This window comes from Schistocerca americana, chromosome 5, assembly GCF_021461395.2.
Source record: "Schistocerca americana isolate TAMUIC-IGC-003095 chromosome 5, iqSchAmer2.1, whole genome shotgun sequence".
Taxonomy (NCBI): Eukaryota; Metazoa; Arthropoda; class Insecta; order Orthoptera; family Acrididae; genus Schistocerca; species Schistocerca americana.
In genome coordinates this window covers 203,594,186-203,621,833 of record NC_060123.1, presented here as the reverse complement: position 1 = coordinate 203,621,833, position 27,648 = coordinate 203,594,186, and the positions used below count along the sequence as shown (strand labels likewise).

Genomic DNA, 27,648 nt, shown 5'->3' with positions numbered 1-27,648 from the left:
TTACTACTCACCTTAGAAGGAAGATTAAGGAAAGGCAAACCTACGTTTCTGGCATTTGTAGACTTAGAGAAAGCTTTTGACAATGTTGGCTGGGATACTCTCTTTCAAATTCTGAAGGTGGTAGGGGTAAAATACAGGGAGCGAAAGGTTATTTACAATTTGTACATAAACCAGATGGCAGTTATAAGAGTCGAGGGGCATGACAGGGAAGCAGTGGTTGGGAAGGGAGTGAGACAGGGTTGTAGCCTCCCCCCGATGCTATTCAATCTGTATATTGAGCAAGCAATAAAGGAACCAAAAGAAAAGTTCAGAGTAGATATTAAAATCCAAGAAGAAGAAATTAAAACTTTAAGGTTCGCCGATGACATTGTAATTATGTCACAGACAGCAAAGGACTTGGAAGAGCAGTTGAACGGAATGGACAGTGTGTTGAAAGGAGGATATAAGATGAACATCAACAAAAGCAAAACGAGGATAATGGAATGTAGTCGAATTAAGTCGGGTGATGCTGAGGGAAATAGATTAGGAAATGAGACACTTAAAGTAGTAAAGGAGTTTTGCTATTTGGGGAGCAAAATAACTGATGATGGTCGAAGCAGAGAGGATATAAAATGTAGACTGGCAATGGGAAACGTGGACGATAAATAGTTTGGACAAGAAGAGAATAGAAGCTTTCGGAATGTGGTGCTACAGAAGAATGCTGAAGATTATATGGGTAGATCACATAACTAATGAGGAGGTATTGAATAGAATTGGGGAGAAGAGGAGTTGTGGCACAACTTGACTAGAAGAAGGGATAGGTTGGTAGGACATGTTCCGAGGCATCAAGAGATCACCAATTTAGTATTGGAGGGCAGTGTGGAGGGTAAAATTCGTAGAGGGACACCAAGAGATGAATACACTAAGCAGATTCAGAAGGATGTAGGCTGCAGTAGGTACTGGGAGATGAAGAAGCTTGCAGAGGATAGAGTAGCATGGAGAGCTGCATCAAACCAGTCTCAGGACTGAAGACCACAACAACAACAGCAACATATACACATTATACACATCTTAATCCACATTAACTTTACAATACAATATATACAAATTTTACACAAACAGTGCAATTACCTTTTATATCTGTACAGCACCCAAAGAATTACACTATGTCTACACTCACACATGCTATATGTCACCATGCTCCCCAGTCCTAGGGAAGCACCATCAGCCTTTTCTTTCTTTCTGCAGTTGTGCCGGCCGCGGTGGTCTAGCGGTTCTAGGCGCTCAGTCCGGAGCCGCGCGACTGCTACGGTCGCAGGTTCGAATCCTGCCTCGGGCATGGATGTGTGTGATGTCCTTAGGATACTTACGTTTAAATAGTTCTAAGTTCTAGGGGACTGATGACCATTGATGTTAAGTCCCATAGTGCTCAGAGCCATTTGAACCATTTGCAGTTGTGACATTCAGCGCCATACAAAACTATTCCTTTTAGTACTTTAAACATAGCTGCGCTACAGCAACGGTTCCACGTAATCAGATTAAGAGCAGCCGACCAGTTGCAAAGGATAAAGTAATCTTTACCTAGGTTTCAATAGATATAAATCTGTCTTCTTCAGAAGACGGCAGTATTACATTAATATGAAGCGATATGTCCTTATCGTTTTTACAAACATCTGCCTAGTTTCATTAGTCAAATAAAACATAGCCCTAAGAACAGGGTTTGTCAGACAAATAAAATAGGTACATGGAAGTTGGAGAGCGCATCAGAGCACCCTCAGCAGACTGAAGTCGATGTCTGAACTCTTCTGCAAATTCGAGATCGGTTCCCCTCGGCACAAACGCGTTACTGTTTCAGCTCCGAACCTACTCGCTTTCCTACAGACATCTCCAGACTCTTGGATTACAAGAACATACCTACTGTTCACCATAATATTATACCAGTTTCACGGTAATTCTCCATATCAAGCACTAGGCGGCCTCCTACCAATTGCTAGCGCAACATAATTCCCAAGATATAGACTGTAAATTATTTATCTACAAGCTCCAAACTGTAGCCAGGTGCAGCGTGCTGTAAACCACTGAGTAACTAGAAACAAATAGAGCAAAGTCATATTCCTACTCTCGAATACCGAAGTTAGTGATCTAAGATATTCCAAATCATATCTATAATTTACAAGCCAACTAAGGTCTTTTCCATGTCTAGCTTTCATTGTACAGACGTGTCATTCAGCGCCAGACAGAATCATCCCTTTTACATCAGAGCATCATCAGTGGACCGAAGTCAATGTCAGGACTCTTCTTCAAATTGGAAATCGTTTCCCCTCGGCACAAACGCGTTACTATTTCTGCTTCTTGCTTGCTCGCTTTTCAACGCACATCTCCAGACTCCGGGATTACAAGAACATAATATTATACCATTTTCACCGTACTTCTCGATATCAAGCACTAGGCGGCGTCCTATCGATCGCTGTTGTTGTTGTGGTCTTCAGTCCTGAGACTGGTTTGATGCAGCTCTCCATGCTACTCTATCCTGTGCAAGCTTCTTCATCACCCAGTACCTACTGCAACCTACATCCTTCTGAATCTGCTTAGTGTATTCATCTCTTGGTCTCCCTCTACGATTTTTACCCTCCACGCTGCCCTCCAATGCTAAATTTGTGATCCCTTGATGCCTCAAAACATGTCCTACCAACCGATCCCTTCTTCTAGTCAAGTTGTGCCACAAACTTCTCTTCTCCCCAATCCTATTCAATACCTCCTCATTAGTTACGTGATCTACCCACCTTATCTTCAGCATTCTTCTGTAGCACCACATTTCGAAAGCTTCTATTCTCTTCTTGTCCAAACTGGTTATCGTCCATGTTTCACTTCCATACATGGCTACACTCCATACAAATACTTTCAGAAACGACTTCCTGACACTTAAATTTATACTCGATGTTAACAAATTTCTCTTATTCAGAAACGCTTTCCTTACCATTGCGAGTCTACATTTTATATCCTCTCTACTTCGACCATCATCAGTTATTTTGCTCCCCAAATAGCAAAACTCCTTTACTACTTTAAGTGTCTCATTTCCTAATCTAATTCCTGCAGCATCACCCGACTTAATTCGCTAGCGCAACATAATTACCAAGATGTAGACTCGAAATTATTTCTCTACAAACTCCTAACTTTAGCGAGGTGCAGCGTGTTGTAAACCACTCAGTAACTAGAAACAAATAGAGGAAACTGTTATTTCCACTCACGAATACCGTTATTGGTGATGTAACAGATCACAAATCAACCCTGTAATTTACAAGCCAACTAAAGTCTTTCGCATGTCTAGAGAACAGGCAAACGTGTCTTCCACACACCACAATCGATGTTCTCTCAACTAAATAAATGAGCGAAATGCGCAGAAGCAGTCAACCGAACAGTTTACATGGGACGGAATAACGGTCCAGTGCAAACGCACCACGTTCTCAAATTTCCACTTGATCACGATAGCCGCCCAACACATATTAAGTATTAGTTCACTATTCGGTCGTCTAGAGGATTGCAAAGTTAACTCGCATACATTCCTACACTCCAACAGACCTATCCATTCGGACGCGTGCTGCCATTAACGGAAAAGGTGAATCATTACCACCACAGGCCATGCATACATGGAATCATTGTAGAAAACAGCTCACATGTATCTTTTATCGTTATACTTACAATTAAATGTTACCATCGCCCTCTCAATTGAACAGCATTCGACAATGTGCGAAGTTTCAAAAATACACCCTGATGTTGGCAGTGGCTCTGGAAATGGAAATATGTGTACCTTCTTTACGAATGAACATACTCTTCCCTTTGCTATCAAGTACTCCAATTCAAATCCATACCCACCTTACGACTGTACATAGTCATTTCCTTACCACAAACACATACTTTATACAATCTCATGCTCAAATGCGAACATATGACGCATCCCTTACTACTAAGTATAATACTCCATCAATAACTGATTGCCTACGATACCAAACAATACTGAACCAAAATCAACGATCGGTGTGCATGTCTATTAGGTTTTTCTTGTGAGTGCCACAAATGTGTCTTAGAAAGAGTGACGTAATACGCTAGATGTTAAAGAAAAAATCGATCGCACCAACTACTGCATGTTACTGTCACAAGCAGTCTTGGTTCTACAGGTGCACACAAGTATCCACGTTAAAAGCTATATCCGCTTTTACAAATCGAGGTACGACATGACCTCTGAATGAGGTGGTTTTTTTCCGGACAAATACCGTCACGGTGATTGTAGGTATGCATAATATCTGTCCACGATGCAACCTCGTAATAAAATCACTGAACTTTGAAAGTCGTTCGGCTAAGGAACGTGATATGTAAGCGGTATTTGCGACTCCCTCACACCGCCCCAACTAGATAATTCTATTGTATTTGTAGCGCATTCTCTCTCGGTACCATATCAGAGCTTCGGCGATATATCGACTGACTGAGAACGAGAACAAACAGTAGTAGTAGTAGAAGACGTGCCGATTGAGGTCGTAAGAAGAAAAACGTACACTAGCTTCTCAGATCTCTAGTGTTACGCTATCCGCTAGAAATGATGTCAATAATTTCGAATAAAGTCTCTCTATTCAATCACATACCTGCATCTGATGACACTCACAAGTGAATCATATTTCTCACACTCCAATATCTGGAAACGAGTCACGTTCCTCGAACCTAGCTGCTACAGTAAAATTCCAACTTGGTTTCAGCCAGCCTCTACGCATCTTGCTCCTGATCCCATTTTTACAGCTTCACTCACGTGATCGTTCCATTTTAAATCGGAACTGAGCAGAAGACGGAGAAAACCATACCCGTCACCTTCTGCAACCCCAGCAGAAGTAGGAGAAAACCATAACCATCACCTTCTGCAACCCATGTAGAACAACCTGAGTTAGTGCAATAGGACTGTGTCTGACCATTCGACGGAAATGAGCTCAATGTGCTATGTCCCCATACTACATACAAGTACTACAGATCCGCATCCATTCAAATCAATCAGCCCAACATGCTATCATCCTTATTCTCCACCTTCCCCTCCCCCCACCCCTCAAACAGAGAAACATTACGAACTATAGAACTTCCATTAACTTCGTCCCATATATAAATCACCTATAATAGACACCGATGCTGACGCAATTACGCAAAGCTGCGGTGGCGCCCCAGCGTGGAGAAAAAGATTTCGAAATGCTCCCCCAGAATATCGCAGCGTGCAGCCATCCACGCATTCCTAACCATTACCAAGTCCATCGCCTCAAACTGCTACTACTACTGCCGTCTATTAAATATACAGGCACTGCAGACGCCACTTTAAAGTTTGATCACCTATACTCTAGGCGAATGATCGTATGAGGCGCTCCCTCTGGTCCTGTTTATTTACTTCAAACACTGTTTTCTAACACGCCTTTGTACAAAGTCAAATATTTCCTTTTTTCTGCCACGACTTCACGACCTGGGCCAGATTCTAAACTGACAACAAGAAATTCTGATCGATGGCCTCTCGCAGGGAACTAGACATTGCACTGTGAAAATCATATTCTTATGGTGGATAGCATAACACTGGATCGTTTTAAATAAAAGACAGTTACAACATAAGCAAACTGTAACAGTTTTACGGTGTTGGCATAGGTCACCAAACTACAGTACGAAGTTGATTCACGAGCTATACATTTAGACTCGTCTCTCACACTGACGGAATAGCTGAGACTCTGTGTTCCCTTTCGACTGATTCCTCATAATATTGCACTCATGTACACGATCACTGTTTCACTGCTAGCAACCCCCCAGAGGTTGCTGCCCATCCACCAAAACTTGTTCTCCATCTCAAACAAGCAATATCAGTCAATCATTAAGTGGTAACCAGTGCACGGATGGGATGGAAAAGACACCATCGATGTACTCTAATAATAAACATCACATTTCATAGTGTGAAGAATTTTACAATACCTTCAACACCTGCCAATCATGTTATAGCAAGTTTCCCCAATTTCAATATCATAGCTAAACCAGCCCCCCTCCACTTTGTGATTATCGTTACAAACATGGATAGATGACTGTGCAGTACGTCCATTCAGTGTTAATTCACGAACGCATAAATCATCAAAGTATACCAGACAGAGCTCAACATATTTCTATTACCTCGAACATAGTGTTTAATTTACAATCTATCTCTCTGTGTATGGGAGTCATAGATTATTCTCGCTGTCTTAGGGTAAAATTAGAGAGTGAAAGACCCTCCTCACACTGTCATTGACCAACCAGCCGTGCAGCACCGTTAGCGAATTAATCTGCAACCGACCAGAAGAAGACCGCTACACTCCACGTTTTGTGAATGAATTGAGCTTTCCGAGTACTAAACCATCCAAGTGCACGAGATTTCTCGAGATGCGACCACATCGAGGAGCTTAGCACTCCTTATTGATGTATAGTAAGAGATTTCAAATTGCCATCGTGTAATTTCAGACAGTTAAGAAGAAGATAGGAATCATTTTTTATAGGCGATAGAACTCCAGACAGATGGAGTTCGACGCATTTTTACCTACATCAACCAAGTTATCAACTCTAAAGTACTGTTCTAGAGTCTAGGATCGGTACCTGGAAGATATTGGTAAGAGAGAACACAAACACATGCACTGCTAAGGCTACAATGTTCTGCACTTAAAACGGGCCTATAATGTTAGCTCACCTGCGCTACCGACCTATCAGACTAATTGAGTGTAGCGTTGTTAATGACAGACATCCTTCTTCCCGGTTTCTCTACGATAAACTAGGTTACCGAACCATAAAACACTTGCTCTGCGTGAAACAAGCACAATATAGCTTTCTGGAGATGTGTAGTGTCCACTGTTCACATCCGAACACCGTTCAGAAATTATACAATGCCTACATCAGACCTATATAAAATGATCGTTGGTAGTGGGGGATAAATCCTACACGGAAACAAAGAAACGCATGCAGCAGCGTCTGACATGTGAAAATTACAAGTCATTCCATCACTAACTCTGTAAACAGCACATCTGTCAGGCAGATGTGTACAGGGGATTGCAACGCCTCACAGGTTCATATCGCCAACTTAGTTATGACGCTGAAGTCTCGATTGTACACTGTAACTGTCTTTTATTTAAAATGATCCAGTGTTATGCTATCAGCCGTAAGAATATGATTTACACTGTGCAACGTCTAGTGTCCTGTGAGAGGCCATCGATCAGAACTTCTTGTTGTCAGTTTAGAATCTGGCCCAGGTCTTGAAGTCGTGGCAGAAAAAAGGAAATGTTTGACTTTGTACAAAAGCATGTTAGAAAACAGTGCTTGAAAGAAATAAACAGGACCAGAAGGAGCATCTCATACGATCATTCGCCTAGAGTATAGGTTATCAAACTTTAAAGTGGCATCTGTGGTGCCTGTATATTTAATAGGCGGCAGTAGCATTAGCAGTTTCAGGTGATGGACTTGGTAATGGTTAGGAATGCGTGGATGGTTGCATGCTGCAGTATTCTGGGGGAGCATTACGAAGTCTGTTTCTCCACTCTGGAGCGCCACCGTAGCTTTGCGTAATTGCGTCAGCATCGGTGTCTATTATAGGTGATTTATATATGGGACGAAGTTAATGGAAGTTCTATAGTTCGTAATGTTTCTCTGTTTGAGGAGTGGGGGGAGGGGAAGGTGGAGAATAAGGCTGATAGCATGTTGGGCTGATTGATTTGAATGGATGCGAATCTGTAGTACTTGTATATAGTATGGGGACATAGCACATTGAGCTCATTTCCGTCGAATGGTCAGACACAGTCCTGTTGCACTAACTCAGGTTGTTCTACATGGGTTGCAGAAGGTGATGGTTATGGTTTTCTCCTACTTCTGCTGGGGTTGCAGAAGGTGATGGGTATGGTTTTCTCCGTCTTCTGCTCTGTTCCGATTTAAAATGGAACGATCACGTGAGTGAAGCTGTAAAAATGGGATCAGGAGCAAGATGCGTAGAGGCTGGCTGAAATCAAGTTGGAATTTTACTGTAGCAGCTAGGTTCGAGGAACGTGACTCGTTTCCAGATATTGGAGTGTGAGAAATATGATTCACTTGTGAGTGTCATCAGATGCAGGTATGTGATTGAATAGAGAGACTTTATTCGAAATTATTGACATCATTTCTAGCGGATAGCGTAACACTAGAGATCTGAGAAGCTAGTGTACATTTTTCTTCTTACGACCTCAATCAGCACATCTTCTACTACTGCTACTGTTTGTGCTCGTTCTCAATCAGTCGATATATAGCTGAAGCTCTGATATGGTATTGAGATCTGAGAATGAGCTACAAATGCTACAGAATTATCTAGTTGGGGCGTTTGAGGGAGTCGCAAATACCGCTTACATATCACGTTCCATAGCCGAACGACTTTCAAATTCAGTGATTTTATTACGAGGTTGCATCGTGGACAGATAATATGCATACCTAAGATCACTGTGACGGTATTTGTCCGGAAAAAAACCATCTCATTCAGAGGTCATGTCGTACCTCGATTTGTAAAAGCGGACATAGCTTTTAACGTGGATACTCGTGTGCACCTGTAGAACCAAGACTGCTTGTGACAGTAACATGCAGTAGTTGGTGCGATCGATTTTTTCTTTAACATCTAGCGGATTACGTCTCTCTTTTTAAGACACAATGGTGGGACTCACAAGAAAAACCTAACAGACATGCACACTGATCGTTGATTTTGGTTCAGTATTGTTTGGTATCGTAGGCAATCAGTTATTGATGGAGTATTATACTTAGTAGTAAGGGATGCGTCATATGTTCGCATTTGAGCATCAGGTTTTATAAAATATGTGTTTGTGGTAAGGAAATGACTATGTACAGTCTTAAGGAGGGTATGGATTTGACTTGGAGTACTGTGATAGCAAAGGGAAGAGTATTTTCAGTCATAAGGAAGGTACAGATATTTCCATTTCCAGACCCACTCCCAACATCAGGGTGTATTTCTGAAACTTCGGTCATTGTTGAATGCAATTCAATTGAGAGGGCGATGGTAACATTTATTTATAAGTATAATGATAAAAGATATATGTGAGCGGTTTTCTACAATGATTCCATGTATGCGTGGCCTGTGGTGGTAATGATTCATGTTTCCCGTTAACGGCAGCACCTGTCCGAATGCATAGGTCTGTTGGAGTGTAGGAATGTATGCGAGTTAACTTTGCAGTCCTCTAGACGACCGAATAGTGAACTAATACTTAGTATGTGTTGGGCGGCTTTCGTGATCAAGTGGAAACTTGAGAAGAGAGCCACACTGGGTGGTTAAGTATGGTTAAACGGGTGTCTCATGTCGCACTAGGAGCAATGCGCCCTGTGCTATTCTGTCTAGTATGAGCGCATTTTAGAATTCCATGACGTCAGTATAAGCGTGAGTGTATACATGAAAATATGGGCAGGCAACTTTCACCTGCGTTCGGAGGCGGCTCGTGACTGTGACAGCACGTGCGGCCCTGGCCGGTCGCGCCAGGACATGTGTCTAGGTGAACACGTATTGCGACAGGAATTTCTCTGGTGTCAAGTATGAAAAGGGATGGTGGTGCCTCATGCTTGCGGGACCCGAGAGGGGGCTTGTGAGTGGTTTGACAGCTGATGGCCGTGCCCCTTTGTTGGGTTGTCTGTGCGCTCTAATGGACAGGGGCTGGTGGAGTGTGCTTGAGCGCATTGATTGCATTATTGTGGGAGCGGGCCTGTAGGCTATGCTATGCATTATTTGCACAGTTTACGAGTGCTGAGCATGTCTACATATCTCTGTGCTGTATTAGTTAGGAGGAGTCTGCATGTGTGTATTAAAATTATTTGGGAAAATCAGGAGTTGTTTGCGTGTCTGAAAAGTGTTATTTAGAAGTAGTTTACAGGTCTGTGGACTGTGTAAGATGGCACGAAAGATGGCTTTTGTATGAGTGTGATAAATAAAATGTTCAATAATAAATAGAGTGCACTCCTTTCTTTCTCCCCCCCAGCAGCCCAGCACAGCCTGAGTCATTTTCGCGCAATTTTCCCCGTACAGATCACCATCTGGGCTTCTATGATGTAGAATCACATGACTAATTCAGTAGCCAATAGGAGTGCAGCCTTCTATGGGTGGGTTGGTGCTACATCATGAATGAATGAGCGCTGTGCTACTGTTGGGAAAATGTGAAAATTCTCGTTTGATAATTGAATATACAAATAGTACATTGATTTATGAAATATAATTAAAAGTGAGTTGGAATCAAGTATTTAGGTAATTGATATGTTAGATGCAAGATGTGGGTGTCACATGTGTTGAGTTACATTTGTTAGGGTATTTGCAGAAGACTATCTTGGCGCGGATACGACCGTGCAGGCTGGAGGTTGTGACGTCAGTGGTCGCATACTCATATGCCGCAGACGCAAGAGAGATAGAACAGACAATCTGGGGTTACGTAATGGGACTCTGCAGTGGTTGTGTGTCCTGGAGCACATGGTGAAGAAAATGTAAGCAGCAATCTTGAATAACGGTACTTGTGTCATGACCCGAAGTCACGGTAGCACCCTCTGGTAGTGAAGATATGAACTAAGCCAGTTGGGCTCTGGACCTCTTGGTGGACACACTTGGTAGCGCCATCTTGGATAACGGTACTTGCGTCATCACCTGACGACTTGAGAGCGCCCTCTGCTGGTGGCAATCTGAACTAAGCCAGTTGGAGTCCAGACCCAGTGCTGAACACACCTGCTTGAAATTGGTTAAATAATAAAGAAAAGTCCTTTTTCTCAATGACTCCTTAGGTGGAGGAGTCGACTGAGATTAGTACAAGTGTCCTTTCTTTCGTGCTAGTAGCGAAACCCCATGTGACGTATCTTCCCACCAAAATTGAAACTTGGGGCCAGTTCGTCGGAGGAATTGCCGTTCAGTTGACTTAGGTTAGTGGAGGTAGCCCAAGTGGCATATCCTCTGTGGGTTTTCTTCTTTTGGTAGAGATAACAGGGGACTGGTGCATTATCCTGTTGGAATTGAAACTTGGCGCCAGTTCGTTGGAGGAAGTGGTGGTCAGGTGACTTAGGTTAGTGGAGGAAGCCCAAGTGAAATATTTTCCCGCAATTTTCTTTGCTAAGTAGAAATAATAGAGATGTGGTGCATTATCCTGTTATAATTTGAACCTTGCGCCATTTTTCTGGGGAGGAGGCGTGGGTACTTTCCCGCCAAAATTCAAACTTGCCTCTACGCTGAACGATGTCATGGCCTCCATCTTTGATAGCGTCTTGGTCGCCATATTGGATGGGAGGATGTTAAGTTCACCGGACTTGGATACGATGTGACGTCATTATGACGTATACACGCCACATCGAAAACGATAGAAACCGTATATCGACTATTCGACTTTTGTGAACCTTCGAGAGATTGTGACAAGGTAGCGCTGTGCCCTGCGCCATTCGTTTAAATGTGTTTTGCGTTCCTTGCGTTTAAATCGTGTATTGTACTGTGTTTGTGTCCTGTGCGCTGTTTTTCGTTTGCTCGTCTCTAATTATGTGTTCAGCATTCGAGAGACTAATGAGAGAATAGCTTACCACCATGGAATGCTTTGACACTGCATTCAATCACTTCATACGTCAATCAGTACTAGACACTAACCTTTGGTTAAGATTACATGGAGAAATCCACTTCCCCTCGTATTTCATCTCCGGTCAACGATTTTTCTTCAACAATGCCTCATATTTTTCTTTTTAAGTTCGAAATTCAATCATTCTACACATCAGTCATTACTGGACACTAAGGTACCTGTCTCTGCGGTCCGAGTGTAAAATTACTTGGAATTATGGTTGATAAAAGACTATCTTGGAATGGACATATAAATTACTTAGCTAAAAAACTTGCAGGAGTTCTCTTTCAGCTATATAAATTAAGAAAAAAAAGTCAGCAAGAGTATGCTGCTACAATCTAATATGTATTGACAAGACCAATTGTATGAAACCATACTAAAATGTTGATAATAAATAAATATTATTTTCGGCGCAAGCATTCAATACAACAATCACACAATCTAGATTAGATTAGATTAGATTAGATTAGATTAATACTAGTTCCATGGATCATGAATACGATATTTCGTAATGATGTGGAACGAGTCAAATTTTCTAATACATGACATAATTAGGTCAATTTAACAACATACTTAAGTTAATATAACAACTTCATTTTTTTGTGTTTTTTGTTTTTCTTTATTTTTATTTATTTTCTATTTTTTAAATATTTTTTTTTCTTAATTTATATCTAAAAATTCCTCTATGGAGTAGAAGGAGTTGTCATTCAGAAATTCTTTTAATTTCTTCTTAAATACTTGTTGGTTATCTGTCAGACTTTTGATACTATTTGGTAAGTGACCAAAGACTTTAGTGCCAGTATAATTCACCCCTTTCTGTGCCAAAGTTAGATTTAATCTTGAATAGTGAAGATCATCCTTTCTCCTAGTATTGTAGTTATGCACACTGCTATTACTTTTGAATTGGGTTTGGTTGTTAATATCAAATTTCATAAGAGAGTATATATACTGAGAAGCTACTGTGAATATCCCTAGATCCTTAAATAAATGTCTGCAGGATGATCTTGGGTGGACTCCAGCTATTATTCTGATTACACGCTTTTGTGCAATAAATACTTTATTCCTCAGTGATGAATTCCCCCAAAATATGATGCCATATGAAAGCAATGAGTGAAAATAGGCGTAGTAAGCTAATTTACTAAGATGTTTATCACCAAAATTTGCAATGACCCTTATTGCATAGGTAGCTGAACTCAAACGTTTCAGCAGATCATCAATGTGTTTCTTCCAATTTAATCTCTCATCAATGGACACACCTAAAAATTTGGAATATTCTACCTTAGCTATATGCTTCTGATTAAGGTCTATATTTATTAATGGCGTCATGCCATTCCCTGTACGGAACTGTATGTACTGTGTCTTATCAAAATTCAGTGAGAGTCCATTTACAAGGAACCACTTAGTAATTTTCTGAAAGACAGTATTGACAATTTCATCAGTTAATTCTTGTTTGTCAGGTGTGATTACTATACTTGTATCATCAGCAAAGAGAACTAACTTTGCCTCTTCATGAATATAGAATGGCAAGTCATTAATATATAATAAGAACAACAAAGGACCCAAGACTGACCCTTGTGGAACCCCATTCTTGATAGTTCCCCAGTTTGAGGAATGTGCTGATCTTTGCATGTTACAAGAACTACTTATTTCAACTTTCTGCACTCTTCCAGTTAGGTATGAATTAAACCATTAGTGCACTGTCCCACTCATGCCACAATACTTGAGCTTGTCTAGCAGAATTTCATGATTTACATAATCAAAAGCCTTTGAGAGATCACAAAAAATCCCAATGGGTGGTGTTCGGTTATTCAGATCATTCAAAATTTGACTGGTGAAAGCATATATGGCATTTTCTGTTGAAAAACCTTTCTGGAAACCAAACTGACATTTTGTTAGTACTTCATTTTTACAGATATGTGAAGCTACTCTTGAATACATTACTTTCTCAAAAATTTTGGATAAAGCTGTTAGAAGGGAGATTGGACGGTTAATTGTTGACATCAGATCTATCCCCCTTTTTATGCAAAGGTATAACAATAGCATATTTCAGTCTATCAGGGAAAATGCCCTGTTCCAGAGAGCTATTACACAGGTGGCTGAGAATCTTACTTATCTGTTGAGAACAAGCTTTTAGTATTTTGCTGGAAATGCCATCAGTTCCATGTGAGTTTTTGCTTTTAAGCAAGTTTATTATTTTCCTAATTTCAGAGGGAGAAGTGGGTGAGATTTCAATTGTATCAAATTGCATAGGTATGGCCTCTTCCATTAACAGCCTAGCATCTTCTAATGAACACCTGGATCCTACTATATCCACAACATTTTGAAAATGATTATTAAAAATATTTTCAACTTCTGACTTTTTGTTCGTAAAGTTTTCATTCAATTTGATGGTAATACTGTCTTCCTCTGCTCTTGGTTGACCTGTTTCTCTTTTAATAATATTCCAAATTGTTTTAATTTTATTATCAGAGTTGCTGATTTCAGACATGATACACATACTCCTGGATTTTTTAATAACTTTTCTTAATATAACACAGCAGTTTTTATAATTTTTGATAGTTTCTGGGTCACTACTCTTTCTTGCTGTCAGATACATTTCCCTTTTCCGGTTACAAGATATTTTTATACCCTTAGTAAGCCATGGTTTGTTACAAGGTTTCTTACGAGTATATTTAAATATTTTCTTGGGGAAGCAGTTTTCAAATGCATTTACAAAAATGTCATGAAATAAATTATATTTTAAATTGGCATCAGGTTCACGGTACACCTCATCCCAGTCTAACTGCTGTAGGCTTTCCCTGAAATTTGCAATTGTTAAATCGTTGACTGAACGTGCTACTTTGGAGGACTGTTTAGTATTGCTGAATGGAGCTATGTCATATATTGTAACTAGCTGTGCACCATGATCAGAAAGACCATTCTCAACAGGCTGAGCATTTATCTGGTTAAACTTATCTTGGTCTATAAAGAAGTTATCTATCAGTGAGCTGCTATCCTTTACCACCCGAGTAGGAAAATCAATAACGGGTGTCAAATTGAAAGAACCGAGTAATACTTCAAGGTCATTTTTCCTATTACCCTCTTTCAGAGAATCTACATTGAAGTCCCCACAAATAATAATTTGCTTCCCCCTGTCTGACAGATAGCACAACAAGGAGTGCAAATTTTTCAGAAATAGATGAAAATTTCCTGATGGGGACCTATATACAGTTACAATTATAAATGTGCCTTTATTTAATTTAAGCTCACAGGCACATGCTTCTATATGTTTCTCTACACAAAACTTTTTTGTTTCTATACTTTTTGCACAATGATAACTTTTGACATATATGGCAACTCCTCCTTTCTCCATATTTTCTCTCATTACATGTGCAGAGAGCTTATATCCACTTACATTTACCTTATCCATATCAGTAACAATGTGATGCTCAGACAGGCATAGTATATCTATTTCATTCTCAGCTTCTAAATCTTCTAAACAAACCAGAAGCTCATCTACTTTATTCTTTAAACTCCCAATATTTTGATGAAATATACTTACATTACTTTTTAATTATACTTTTATGAGAACCTTTCCTTATTCTAACATTTGCAGTACTCTCCTGTCTGAGTTTCTCATTGTGCTTAGGCCTAGTTCCTATACCAGTGGTCACATGGTGTTCAGAGAGGCAGATTATGTCAACTGGGTTGGGTGACTTTAATTCATCAATGCAATTACCTAGGACTGAGATACAACTTGGTGGAGATAAAATTTCTGGTGATTGGTGAAAATTTATAATTGATAGCTGTGATTGGTGATCACATGTGCTAGAATTGTGCTGTTTAATTTCTTTCCTAAACTGAAGATTTGTTTCAATCCTGACCTCTCGTAGAACTTGACATCTTTCTGTCTTACCTATCCTAAAAAAGGTGCTGCTCCAACACCTGTAACCACTGGTAATCTGTGTTGGGACATAAGAAGACTTCACTTTTTTACGTGGTGTTTTCAAGGCCACGGTCAGGAGTATTTCTATTAATATCCAGCTCTTTTATTTTGGCGAAATACATATACGCTACCACACTGAGCTGCTTTCAGAATCGCACGTGTCAAAATAAGCCACTAGCTGACGACAGTTTAGAATCTCGAACGTTCGTAAAAGTCGATAGGTGTGTTAATCGACTAAAGCGTATATACGTCATAATGACGTCATATCATATCCAGGTTGGGCGAACTTAGCATCCTCCTATTGGATGATGATGTCGTCGCCATCTTGGACACATGTGGCAAAAATGCAGTGTGACTTAAATATACATTGTCCCAATACTGGTAGTTTGTAAGCTTTTACGTTACGTTACTCATATTCTGCTATCATTACCGCCGGCCGGTGTGGCCGAGCGGTTCTATGCGCTTCAGCTTGGCACCGCGCGACCGCTACGGTCGCAGGTTCGAATCCTGCCTCAGGCATGGATGTGTGTGATGTCCTTAGATTAGTTAGGTTTAAATAGTTCTAAGTTCTAGGGGACTGGTGACCTCAGAGCCATTTGAACCATTTGAACTACCATTACCTCCATTACTCTTACTCCAACAGAATATTCAAGTGCTTCGCACTTGGCACTGCATACTGGTATATCGCGAACTGTCTTATACAAGAGCGCGAATTAAGTCTTAAGACTACCGTAACTGTTTCCATTCGCTACGAAAGGGAGCCTCTTTCAGGTCCTACTCATTTATAGTTAAGTGTCCTACTTTGCAATATTCCCCTCAATCGCAGTGAATAGTCAGCGAGATCCGCCTACCGACAACACGCCTAATTGGAAAGTTGGGACTGCACGTTACTGACTAGTACACAACCACCATGAGATTTGCATTAGCGCAGTAGTTCAGACACTCACATTTCTTACCCCTACGCCATTTTGCTTACTTCATCACCGAATAGTAGTGAACATTAGGGAATTATTCTGCGAGTGGTCACTCGCATCCGTTCTCTCTGGTATAAAAAGGGGGTCATATTTAAAAACAAGTTTTCATGTTGCGATTAAATAATGAAATACGATATCACTACCTATAAGTACGCTATTTATATAACACGATATGCCACTTGTGAATTTGTTGATGAGTTTCTTTGCAGCAAGAGAGATGACGGTTATCCCTCAAAGAACAAAGGTTCTTTATTGTGTTTATTGTAGCAGTTGCAGTAGTAGTAGTAGTAGTTGCAGTAATCAGTACCAAGCATTCCGCTATGCTTCACCAATTTCCCTTCTCTCGTGGATAACGAAGCTTGACATAGAGAGACATATTATGTTTGTCATGGAGCATGCATGAGAAAGACAAAGAGATAATTATACATTTGACGAGTACGTTCAAGAGAAAAATTTAAATTCATCAGTTGAAATTTCTTTTCAAGTTCAATTGTATAGAACACTAGCTTCATATAGAAATATAAACCACGTACTTGCTTAGAGACTACCGCTTAATAGTGAACTGTTAACTTACGAAACGAGCAAATACTTGTTTTCTTTTCCAGCTAATAATGTTAACCATCAATGTAACATAGAACATTCGCCTTACGTGATAGCAGACTAAGCAACGTCGTTGCTGCCACTCGATGGAAAATAGGAAAGAAGCAAAATAAAGTGATACTTGAACAGTCACGTATTGCAGTGGTGGATTGAATGAAAATGTCATCTTGCGTAATAATGAACATATACGATTTTCAAATAATCACTGCAAATAATGCAAAAGCGGATGACTAGTCAAAAGTCTGTCGTTTTACATATCCCGAGGGTGCGCAATGCGCAATGAAAATTATTGTTGTGCGAAGTTCTGTACGAAATACCCTTGCACATTTATATAAATGCCGCCAGAGGGAGCAACTGAAGTGATTGGCTTGGTCAGCCTTATGGGAACCAATGTCGAGCTTGTAAATACACGTGTGTGTGGCAGTAGCTTAAAATGGCTGTCAGCTGTATTTTGTGTGATTAAACGAGTGCTTGAACTGTTTATATTCGTATTAAAATGTATTTTCCAATAGGCTGGCCAAGAATATTAAACGTACCTCGTTGTGGGCCCTGTCGGATTCGTCAGGTTGTTTGTAACAGAGACAAAATATTGTTCGCTATATTGACAGATGACAGTTTATCCGTCTGGTTTTGTAAGGTTAGTTCAGCCAATTAAAGTCATAAATGGTTAAGATTAGTGTACGATGAAGCAAAAACGTATACTGGGGCATCTATAAAGAAAGAATATAGAATAATCATGTATTATAGTAGATGGAGTGAGAGGTTTCCAGCCAATGAAATCGGACACATTTTGACCTCTCATTTTCCCAAAGATAACGTCGTACACCTTTTATTAAAAACAATCCATAGATTTACGTAATCGGAAACGGTAGATTAGGTACAGCAAATCCCTTAATTTAAATACGACTTGGAGCTATGCTCCTGCTGAACAGTTGATTTGTATACGTAATGTAGTCGTCATGTCGTTTGACATTGGACGTTTGTATTAGTTTTTGTTATGTGATAAATGTAGGCCAACATCAAGAATATTGAATAAAGTCATTATTAAACAAACTAAACATTTTGCAGAATCCCTTTACAATACATTTGTGGAAAACACACTCGCGGGTTATATTTGGACCCTACTTCATAATGCTATTTGTTGTTAACAATAAAATTAAGATAAACTGTAAATCACAACAATATCAGTTCATCAGACTAAAGGGTTTTTACATTAAACAAGTTTTAAGATTTCCTACCTTTATTTATATAGATGTTGATATTCACTGAAGTCAGTTAAATCATATAAATGCATGGTATAGAGTAACAGGCCGATAAAATCTGTGGCTGTGAGAAAAGCAGCGGCCTTCACGAAGTAGTCCTAATGTAAAAGTAATTCCCATAGTTAAAAAACTGTTTAGGTTAGCCATAGTTGTAACTAGTTTATAGTGTACTGTAAAAGAGTTGCCTAAAACGGCAGCTTTTATAATAACTGAAGGGTTTGATATCACTTTTCTAAACCAGAACCAGACTGTCACATAGCAACCCAACATAAATCTCAGGCTACACTACAGGCCATTTCTATCACTGCTCCCTGAACTAATAGACACAAAAAATTACACACATCTTTTTGCACACACATGACGTCATTATAGTATGGAATGGTATCGGTGGGTTAAGCCAGCCCCACTTTATGCATTTTGATGTGTTAACTGAACTAATTTCTTATATTGGAATCTCTTCTTCATGTTGGGATTTTCATAACGAATGAACGAGCATGTTAGCTGTGACAGAAATTAGTGAGCACTCTGCTTAATTTTGTGATTAAATGCAGTTTATCTTATCTCATTTATTATTTTGAAAGGGCGTTTTTTCTTCTTTTTTTAAAAAAAATTGTGAAATGGCGAGATACAAAGTATTGCATATACAGCAATAGTATTCGAATAAATGTTTTCAAATCTGCATTTGAAGATGTACTGATATGTTAAAATTGTCCTCCAAGATGTGACATTTGAAGCAGTAAATACTGCCACTTTTTATAATGTTCCCAGATAACTGGTATTCATATACCATGATGCTGTTGTTAGTTTACATGCTTATTTAAAATGTGCATTAACTTTTTAGGGGAATAGTGAAATAGATTTTGATTGTGACTGTGGAAAATTCTGTTATGTTACAAATTCTTGACCCTTAATCAAGAGCTGTGTAGGTCTCATTGCTTTATCATTGTATGTGGATACTGTCTAGGATAAGAGTGCTTTCCTGCCACAGCTTTGTCCAACTGTACTGTCACATTATTCAATATCCTATTACCTTGAGAATGATTATACATTAAACTTTGATCTTCCTTCTTTCATTACAATATAAAGTTGTAGCTGAGGATAACCTGTGACTCATATGTCTTAGGAGTTACTGTAACTGTCAACAGGCCATAAGCATTTTAAAAAGATTAAGCTCATCCATTACAGATGTTTTAGAACCAATGACTGTTTATTTAACATAAATACATAAAACTGTAACTAGTCACAGGACTGGTTGCAGTTGTATGGATTTACATTTTAAAAAGAAATGAAGATGAGAAAGTTTTGCCTCACCTTTGCATAATCGCTTAAACTTGATTTGCTTGTTATTGTTTTACATGAAAACTGTCTTATCAGCTGGTCTCTCTAAACTAATTGGATACCATTTCTGCAGTTCCCATGGAGAAGAATCATGTAGAATCTACCAGTTCTTGTCACAGCTTCGGATATCTGTCTAGATCTACAGCTGGGTTCATAGTCTTAGAGAGTATATGTATAATGTAACAGAGCACCAGCTGTGCCCTTAACAGCAGCATACATCTGTGACTTTGTTGTATTGGTGCTTGGGTCAGTCACACTCCGTGTGTACAATATTTTCCCAGTACCAAGTTCTTTTACTGAGTTATAATTTTGGATTTAACTGACACTTTCAATACCACTTTGCCTCCTCGTGGCCAAAGTGTTACCCTTCAAACTGACCTTGACCTCAGGCTATGGTACATTGCAGACTGTCACCACAACTTACATTCCAAAAAATAATATAGACACAAAACGAGATTTGTCGGTGTTCAGTTGTAAATTCTTCATCTGGAACTTTTTTTGTGTATCATGTGCTTTACACTTTAATAATATTTAATTACATTTGCTTTTTGAGTTCTCTCTCTCTCTCTCTCTCTCTCTCTCTCTCTCTCTCGCTCTCTCACTCTCTCCCTCTCTCCCTCTCTCCCTCTCTCCCTCCCTCCCCCCTTCTACCCCCTCCCCTCTGCCCCCTCCTCCCCCCCCCCCCCCTGCAATAAACATGTATTTTGTTATGAGAATTACAGAAACATCCGATTCCACCCGTCAACTTTGACCAGTGACATCACCAATATAGCAGCAATAACCATTCACAACGTCTTCCATATAACGCCTATGGTGTCGTTATGTAAACACTACAACAAACACGAAAATACATTAAAGAAAACAAACACATCTTCCTCCAAAAATATAATCTAACTAACAGGACCAACACAGGAAATTGGGGGTTTTTAGGTGGGGACAAACTAAATATAAACACACAGAGATAGACACCATGAACCTGAACCACACAAAACACAAAATTCCCAAATTCGACTACACTCACAATATCTACAGGAATCGGTCACACCCTTCATGTACATAGCTCAACCATAATTGTCGATACCACAATAGAAAAACCTACAACTCCAAAAATTACAAGAACACCGTGACTATCGATACCACAAAACCAACACCTAAACAAAAATTGGAACCGGACACTTCACTTGATCCATGTAGGTCAGCAGCAGCTCAAGATACCAAAACACGCAAAGCTACGACGACACATTGGAATCGGACACTTTCCTTGACCCATCTATATAGGGCAACAGCAGCTCACAATACCTAAACACACAGCTAGGGTGACAAAATTGAATTGGACACTTCCCATCACCTATATAGCTTAAATGCAACTGACGACAGCAAAAAAACTGAAATCAAGAACTTCCCCTAAGATACATAAATCAACCCCAAGTGATGATACCAAAACAGTAAATAGCATCGACCCAACACCACATAAAAACCCCACCAAATATCATAACACAAGAACAATAGACCCAAAAAAGACCACTTACGACAAAAAAGCTCTGGCGCTACACACTAGGTCAGCCACCCTAATGACACACAGCCACAGCCTAAAAAACACAACCAAAACAAACTCACAACCCACCCACAACCTACCAGCAGCACCCCCCCCCCCCCCCCGTACCTTCACACCACCCCCCCAAAAAAAACAAAAATCCACCAACAAATAAAAATCCAAAAATGAATGAAACTCGATCACACACTACAACTCAAAAACAACTGCAACAAACCAGATCCTCCTCAACATAGTCAAAAAACAACCACCGCCTCCCCCGCACCCACCTACATCCATAAACATTACCAACAATGACCCCTCCCCCCGCCCGAGCCGCAGGCCCCCACCCTTACAAAACAACCTTAACTAACCACCCTTGGCCTATAAATTTTACTAAGCCATATATATATATATATATATATATATATATATATATATATATATATATATATATATATATAGTTATAATAAAGGGAAACATTCCACGTAGGAAAAATATATCTAAAAACAAAGATGATTTGACTTACCAAATGAAAGTGCTGGCAGGTCGACAGACACACAAACATACACACAAAATTCAAGCTTTCGCAACAAACTGTTGCCTCATCAGGAAAGAGGGAAGGAGAGGGAAAGACGAAAGGATGTGGGTTTTAAGGGAGAGGGTAAGGAGTCATTCCAATCCCGGGAGCGGAAAGACTTACCTTAGGGGGGAAAAAAGGAAAAAAGGACGGGTATACACTCGCGCGCGCGCACACACACACGTATCCATCCACACATGTACAGACACAAGCAGACGTATTTAAAGACAAAGAGTTTGGGCAGAGATGTCAGTCGAGGCAGAAGTGCAGAGGCAAAGATGTTGTTGAATGACAGGTGAGGTACGAGTGGCGGCAACTTCACTTCCCGTTATCCACCAGGCCTCAATCTCCGCTAATTTCAAGTTGCCGCCACTCGTACCTCACCTGTCATTCAACAACATCTTTGCCTCTGCACTTCTGCCTCGACTGACATCTCTGCCCAAACTCTTTGTCTTTAAATATGTCTGCTTGTGTCTGTATATGTGTGGATGGATATGTGTGTGTGTGCGAGTGTATACCCGTCCTTTTTTCACCCCTAAGGTAAGTCTTTCCGCTCCCGGGATTGGAATGACTCCTTACCCTCTCCCTTAAAACCCACATCCTTTCGTCTTTCCCTCTCCTTCCCTCTTTCCTGATGAGGCAACAGTTTGTTGCGAAAGCTTGAATTTTGTGTGTATGTGTGTGTCTGTCGACCTGCCAGCACTTTCATTTGGTGTATATATATATATATATATACCAACAGTTGCTTCGTCAGGAAAGAGGGAAGGAGAGGGAAAGACGAAAGGATGTGGGTTTTAAGGGAGAGGGTAAGGAGTCATTCCAATCCCGGGAGCGGAAAGACTTACCTTAGGGGGGAAAAAAGGACAGGTATACACTCGCTCGTGCGCGCGCCCACACACACACACGCACACACACACATCCATCCGCACATACACAGACACAAGCAGACATTTGTAAAGGCAAAGAGTTTAGAGATGTCAGTCGAGGCGGAAGTACAGAGGCAAATATGTTGTTGAAAGACAGGTGAGGTATGAGCGGCGGCAAATTGAAATTAGAAATTAGCGGAGATTGAGGCATGGCGGATAACGAGAAGAGAGGATATACTGAAGGGCAAGTTCCCATCTCCGGAGTTCTGACAGGTTGGTGTTAGTGGGAAGTATTCTGATAACCTGGACGGTGTAACACTGTGCCAAGATGTGCTGGCCGTGCACCAAGGCATGTTTAGCCATAGGGTGATCTTCATTACCAACAAACACTGTCTGCCTGTGTCCATTCATGTGAATGGACAGTTTGTTGCTGGTCATTCCCACATAGAAAGCTTCACAGTGTAGGCAGGTCAGTTGGTAAATCACGTGGGTGCTTTCACACGTGGCTCTGCCTTTGATTGTGTACACCTCCCGGGTTACAGGACTGGAGTAGGTGGTGGTGTGAGGGTGCATGCAACAGGTTTTACACGGGGGGCGGTTACAAGGGTAGGAGCCAGAGGGTAGGGAAGGTGGTTTGGGGATTTCATAGGGATGAACTAAGAGGTAACGAAGGTTAGATGGACGGCGGAAAGACACTCTTGGTGGAGTGGGGAGGATTTCATGAAGGATGGATCTCATTTCAATCCCCCCCACTCCACCAAGAGTGTCTTCCCGCCGTCCACCTAACCTTCGTAACCTCTTAGTTCATCCCTATGAAATCCCCAAACCACCTTCCCTACCCTCTGGCTCCTACCCTTGTAACTGCCCCCGGTGTAAAACCTGTTGCATGCACCCTCACACCACCACCTACTCCAGTCCTGTAACCCGGGAGGTGTACACAATCAAAGGCAGAGCCACGTGTGAAAGCACCCACGTGATTTACCAACTGACCTGCCTACACTGTGAAGCTTTCTATGTGGGAATGACCAGCAACAAACTGTCCATTCGCATGAATGGACACAGGCAGACAGTGTTTGTTGGTAATGAGGATCACCCTGTGGCTAAACATGCCTTGGTGCACGGCCAGCACATCTTGGCACAGTGTTACACCGTCCGGGTTATCAGAATACTTCCCACTAACACCAACCTGTCAGAACTCCGGAGATGGGAACTTGCCCTTCAGTATATCCTCTCTTCTCGTTATCCGCCATGCCTCAATCTCCGCTAATTTCTAATTTCAATTTGCCGCCGCTCATACCTCACCTGTCTTTCAACAACATCTTTGCCTCTGTACTTCCGCCTCGACTGACATCTCTGCCCAAACTCTTTGCCTTTACAAATGTCTGCTTGTGTCTGTGTATGTGCGGATGGATATGTGTGTGTGTGTGTGCGCGAGTGTATATCTGTCCTTTTACCCCCTAAGGTAAGTCTTTCCGCTCCCGGGATTGGAATGACTCCTTACCCTCTCCCTATATATATATCCAGGGATGCTTTTCTGCCAGGAATACTCATCTAAGTGAGATTGCAGGTTAGAAGAGCACCTCTTCCCCCTCCCAATGACTGACGTAACCGCCCCCCAAAACCCCACTATTGCATTAGTGCACGCCCCAGTCTCGTAATTCTTGAACTCTAAACTATGATTGACAACTAAATGATCATAACCCCTCTGTCCCACCCCCTAAAAGACATAAATGCATCAGAAACTACTGTACTCCCCTTCTCTATATACTCCTCAATTAACCCCAGAAATTCCCTGTTTGTATGCCCCTCCAAAACCCTGAAAACACACTCTGAATACCCATCCCCAGAAACAATGGCTCCCCACACCCATAAACCAACAGGAGAGTTACCCCTCCCATATTTCCTCTTCCCAAACTGCAACTTGTCTACCTCAGGCCCACCCAACTTACCCCTGTACTTAATATATTCGGAACAAACTTCCTTACAAAACGAAAACCAGTCTAACACCGTCCTCTCGCTCACACCAGTCTCATGTGCACAAAAAATATGGGAGGATCTATAACAAAAATAAGGCATCATCAAAACTGTCTCTCTCATGGCCAACCTAGACCTCTTGAACCAGGTACCATGCCTTATGGAGTGCCAAAGGTTATCACTTCGGCACTGCTACATGTAACAGTCGCTGGTCTTAGACACCGGAACTCTGGCCAACCGCATATTCTGCTTGCATACGCCGCATTTCTCAATCTGCGCAACAAGCCCAAAAAGTTGCAGAAACTTAATGAGGGACAACATGTCGTCCCCCATTTCAGCCCGCAGACGCACACTGTTCAACTTAGAAGTCATATCCATACCTAATAAAAGAAGCCAAAAATTAAATTAAATGACTTACCATGTGACAAACAGCCAAAAGTACTGCAACAACATAAACACAACAGAAACTTAAGTATTAACTCACTAAAACCAATTTCTGTTCTTCTGTAACAGTCATGACCAATAAATGCACTTTTCAAAGCAGTTATACCCAAATAAACCCAATAGACCACATAATACGTGGAGCATACACACACCGCCAGAGGACACCACTAACCACAACAGGACAACATCTACAAACACAACACAGTCATAAACTAAACTCTTCGCCTTCATGACGTGACACACCCCAACACCCTTACATCATGGGTCAAAGTGGATGGGTGAGATCAGACGCCTCCATTGACCCTTGTTATGTAATGATGTTTCTGTGTTAGATCTTCTTTTTAATTTTTATTTCTGTTCACTATACTTTCTCTTTTACATACAAAGGTATAATGCAAATGCATTTCTTGGGTTTTCCATTGGACTACATTGTGTTAAGTCTCCCAATATTTCTTTGAATCAACTGTTTGGCATCTTCAGTTGATTACAGTAGTTACTGCTGCAATAGGCTTCCAGGATAGCCAGAAAAGTCACATTGCATATATTGCGAAAAATTAAGTCATTATCATTCTGTACTATATTTTAATAAAACTACCATAGAGGAGTGAACGGCCAAAGTAACTCATAGAAGACCTAGAAACTCAGTGGCCTGGCAGTGGTATTTCACTTGTGGAGTTCTGTAAACAGTGGATGAGAGAGGTGGGCAAGAAATGACTGGTTTTATGGAAGTGTAAAGCTACTGAATGCTACTGAGACATATCCACAAATGATATACAGTGGAAGTTTAAAATAATACGGAAATGTAATACCCAATGTTTCGGAGGTAGAATCAGTTGACACATCAAAGCTAAATACTAAGAACCATGACAGAAACAGAGGAGGACAGTAATTCATTACATGAACATAAAAAAGAAGTGATTGAAGATTTAACAAAAAGAGAGGTAATGACCAAATAAGACAATGACAAAAGTAACAAATATCTAAACAGGGAAAGTAGCAGACAGGCAATGGATAGGTGGAAAGTCTAGATTAAACTAAATGAGAGAGGTGAAGAACGAGAGACAAAGTGGAAAGAACTGTGCAGTGTAAGATAGAAGTAGCATTAATAAACTGAAATACATTATCTCCACTTCAAAGATGGTGGCAGTCCCTAGCAATCAGTCTTTTCTTCTCATCCTGTACGGTAAGTCTCCCCTGACCTGCAGTTCTGGGTGACTTTCCCAAAATCTACCCCTTTTCCTAGACACCTCCAGTCCTTTTCTTTCACCCTTCTTCCTTCCCCTTCAACCCTTCTGCCTGACCGAGCGAGGTGGCGCAGTGGTTAGCACACTGGACTCGCATTCGGGAGGACGACGGTTCAATCCCGTCTCCAGCCATCCTGATTTAGGTTTTCCGTGATTTCCCTAAATCGTTTCAGGCAAATGCCGGGATGGTTCCTTTCAAAGGGCACGGCCGATTTCCTTCCCCATCCTTCCCTAACCCGAGCTGGCGCTCCGTCTCTAATGACCTCGTTGTCGACGGGACGTTAAACAACACTAACCTAACCTAACCTTCTGCCTGAAGGAGGAGCCACTGCACCGAAAGCTTGCCAATCACAACAGTCTTTTGTGTATGTGTTCTGCCGTCACTTGGTGAGTAGTTTTTTTATCTGTCCAATTAAATAAAGATGGTAGTGAACTGTATTGAAGAGTTTTCATATATTTTCAGTTGCTGGAAAACGATAAAAAGATGTAGCTTGAAGCCCTTGCTAAGATCTGTACTTTTGTTTTATTTTACTTACCTACTTACTCCTCGGCTCTACAGCCCTTGAACAGCCTTGGCCTGCATTACAACACCCTGCGATGCTGTCCGGTCCATGGTTCTCTGTCTCCATCCTCTGACACCCATCCTCTGACACCCAGCTTCATATCGTCTTCAATTTCGTCCACCCACCTCTTTGGGATGTTCCTTCCGTCATTTGCCTCCAGCCTTGCCATCAAAAATCTTCTTACATGTTCTGTCTTCCTCCTTTCTGACCATGTGTCCTGCCCACCACAGTCTTCTTATTTTAATGGTAGTGTCAATGTCAGGTTCTTCAAAAAGTTCTTCGTATTCTGCATTCGTACAGATGTGCCAATCTTTTTGATCGTATATTGGGCCATATATTTTACGTAGAACCTTTCTCTCCCAATAGCTAAGGATCCTTTCCTCATTTGCAGTGATGGTTTTGTAAATAAGGATTTAGGTTTATGCAATAGAAATGAGCTCCTAAAAGTATGGATAGTGCTGCAAAATAGCATCTGTTGCCTGCTGCTATTCTATACTTCACCTCGCTGCTGATGTCATTTGCCTCTATGATAGGTGATCCGAGGTACTCTCGCCTTTTCAAACTCCTTGTCAGCTATCCCAAGATTTGGTAGGTTTTGCTGGTTGGTCATTGCCATATATTTGGTCTCTGTGACATTGAATACCAGGCAAAGTTCCATTGTACCTCTCTCCAGTTGTTGATAGGCATTGGCCAGCACAGCAGTGTTTTGTGTAACACCACTTCATCTGTGTGGGCTAGGTACTGCA

At 40.9% G+C, this 27,648-nt stretch overlaps 1 protein-coding gene across 1 annotated transcript in view; it reads left to right on the top strand.

Annotated features, from left to right (window-relative positions):
• The first annotated feature begins 17,526 nt into the window (after positions 1-17,526).
• LOC124616792 (guanine nucleotide exchange factor subunit Rich) overlaps positions 17,527-27,648 on the top strand; it is a 292,166-nt gene continuing 282,044 nt past the window's right edge. Inside the window, exon 1 of the mRNA XM_047145207.1 lies at positions 17,527-17,736. Within this exon, the coding sequence (XP_047001163.1) occupies positions 17,596-17,736 (141 nt within the window). The 5' untranslated portion in view covers positions 17,527-17,595. The remainder of the gene's footprint in view (positions 17,737-27,648) is intronic.